This window comes from Fonticula alba, assembly GCF_000388065.1.
Source record: "Fonticula alba strain ATCC 38817 unplaced genomic scaffold supercont2.2, whole genome shotgun sequence".
Lineage (NCBI taxonomy): Eukaryota > Rotosphaerida > Fonticulaceae > Fonticula > Fonticula alba.
This window is the reverse complement of record NW_009242972.1, coordinates 1,355,534-1,357,792: the sequence shown is the minus strand read 5'-3', so window position 1 is coordinate 1,357,792 and position 2,259 is coordinate 1,355,534. Positions and strand designations below refer to the sequence as shown.

Here is a 2,259-nt window from a genome sequence, read left to right as displayed (position 1 = left end):
CCCCTCCTCCCCCTCCTCCCCCGGACAGTATCCCACTGACGCTCTCCCGCGCCTGCGCACCGACCATGCTGTCCCCCTGGTGTCGGCAGGGAGATGGTGGCCCTGGTGTATGGTTTCCCCAGTCGGCTGGCGGCCCTGCAGTTTGAGTGGGCATGGCAGAATCCCCACCGAAGCCGGCACTTGACCGGGGCCTCGGAGGATGCGCTGCCGGCGGCACTCCCCCGGGCGCCGAAGCCGGGCAAACGCCCGGCCGCGGGTGGCGTGACCGGGCGCCTGCGGGCCCTGGCTGGGCTGCTGGCTCGGCCGGCATGGCGTTGCCTGCCGCTGCGTGTGCATGGTCTTCCGGCGCTCGGGGACCGGGAACGCCGGCTCCTGGGGCAGCTGATGGCTCGGGCACGGGAACTGGCTGGCAAGAGCGCGGCCTGGGCCCCGGAGCCGGCCTTTGGACCGATTGACCAGCTGCCCTTCCGCTTCCCGACCACCGGCTCGGGTGAAGGTGCGCGTGTGTTGGTGCCCTCGCGGGCCCGGGGGGGGGGGGGGGGATGATGGCCCGGCACATCCCCCGGCATGCCCTGGTGCCGGTAGCTTGTGGTGGGCACTCCTCCGCCGGGACCTGGCCCTGAGGGGAGGGGGGCGGGGGGAGCGTCACCTGCCTGCTCGACCAATCCTAACCATGGTGCCACTCCCCAGCGTGGAACCCCCCGGCCATGGCCCCCGATCCGGAGGAGCCACGCTGCTCGGTATGTTGGCGGGACCTGCGTGATGTGCCGCCATTGGCGCCGCATCGGGCCCCTCCCGGGCCCGGGGCCGAGGTGGCTCGCCAGCTGGGCCTCGATGCGGCTCTGCTCCTGGATGAGGCCGGCGTGCCGGGTCCTGCCGCCGGTGGACGGCCGCCGGCCTGTGCCTTCGGCCCGGATGGGCGCTTCTTTGTGGAATGCCCCACCTGCCGGGCCCCGGCACACCCACGCTGCGGGGCCCTCTTCCTGCTGGGCCCGGCAGCTGGCGCCACGCCTGGCGAGGGGCTGCTGCTGCCGACCGCCGGCCGGTGTTGGTCAACCGCGCGCGTGACCCACGACCCCGGCACGCCGGGCTGCTTGGCCATCCTCGCCTGGAGCGAGTGCGTGGCGGCCATGCGCACCCGGGTCAAACTGCCCCCCGCCCCGTCGCAGCCCGGCGATTGACGGAGCACCCCAAGCGCCGCATGTAGAATAGAAAACCATCCAAAACCAGGACGCGGACCCGGCCAAGCGTGTGTTTATGAAGGTGCAAAGGGAACAGCCCCCCCCCCTCCCCCCCAGGACAGGGGGTGGGGGGGGAGGGGTGGGGGGCAATACAGAGAGAGGGGGGGAGGTGGGGGCCTGCTCTCGGCTACGGAAATCCATGCACCGGCCGGTGGACAGAGGAGAGCGAGGAGGACGTCGGCATCCAGGACTGGGGGGCCGCCACGAGGGCCACGGCGAAAGAGACGCGGGCGGGGCCCGGGAAGCAGAGGGGCCTCGGCGCGGCTGCCGCAGATGCGCCCGGCCGCAAGTGCACATGCCCCCCTTAGGCAGTCGGCTCCAGAGCCCAGAAGAGGCTCTTGTAGAGCTGGAGCTCCTCGGTGTAGGCGGCCACATTCTCGGCCGAGATGGGGGCCAGATTGGCATCCAGCAGGGGGAAGCCGGCCTCCGAGAAGAAGGAGAAGGCGTTGTTGAACTTGGGGTTCTTGATGAAGTACTCATCCGGATGGAGGCGCCCCTCGCGCACGCGCGTGCGGAGCTGCTTGATGAGGGCCGGGTTCTTGGCCATCTACATGACGGGAGCAGGCGGGGGGGGGGGGGGGGGGGGGGGGGGGGTGGTCGGGGGGGGGGGGGGGGGGGGGGGGGAGGCGAGAAGCAGGGACACAAGGAGAGAAGGAGTCAGCGGGTGGCGCGGAGCAACGAGTACACAGGAGAAGGCAACATACGCGGCGGGACATGGTCAGGCTGCGGAGCATCTCGTCCGGGCAGAAGACCTTGAAGGTGCTGGGCGAGCCGGCAAAGTCCTCCAGGGTGACACCCAGCTCGGGGAGGATGTCATTGCGCAGGTCATCGGTGGCCTTGAGCAGGTCCTTGGGCGAGACCTCCGGGCTGGCCATCTGAGTCTGGACCAGGGTGTAGAAGTCGCCGAGGACGCCGGCCAGGGTGCCAGGAGCGGCGTCGGCCGTGGCAGCAGCGATGCGGTCCTGGAACTTGTCGCACTCCGCCTTGAGGGCCTGCTGGAGCTGTGTGGAGATGGGGG

The 2,259-nt window shown here is 71.1% G+C and overlaps 2 protein-coding genes across 2 annotated transcripts in view; one reads left to right on the top strand and one right to left on the bottom strand.

Annotated features, from left to right (window-relative positions):
* Window positions 1-93: 93 nt before the first annotated feature.
* H696_01325 (hypothetical protein) lies at window positions 94-1,181 on the top strand (the record flags this gene model as incomplete). The annotated part of the gene is made up of 2 exons (XM_009495218.1): window positions 94-496; window positions 691-1,181. The coding sequence occupies 2 exons, from the start codon at window positions 94-96 to the stop codon at window positions 1,179-1,181; spliced, it is 894 nt and encodes a 297-aa protein (XP_009493493.1).
* Window positions 1,182-1,310: 129 nt separating this feature from the next.
* H696_01324 (hypothetical protein) overlaps window positions 1,311-2,259 on the bottom strand; it is a 7,275-nt gene continuing 6,326 nt past the window's right edge. The window contains exons 8-9 of the mRNA XM_009495217.1: window positions 1,946-2,242; window positions 1,311-1,788 (exon numbers count right to left, since the gene is read on the bottom strand). Of these exons, the coding sequence (XP_009493492.1) occupies window positions 1,546-1,788; window positions 1,946-2,242 (540 nt within the window). The 3' untranslated portion in view covers window positions 1,311-1,545. The remainder of the gene's footprint in view (window positions 1,789-1,945; window positions 2,243-2,259) is intronic.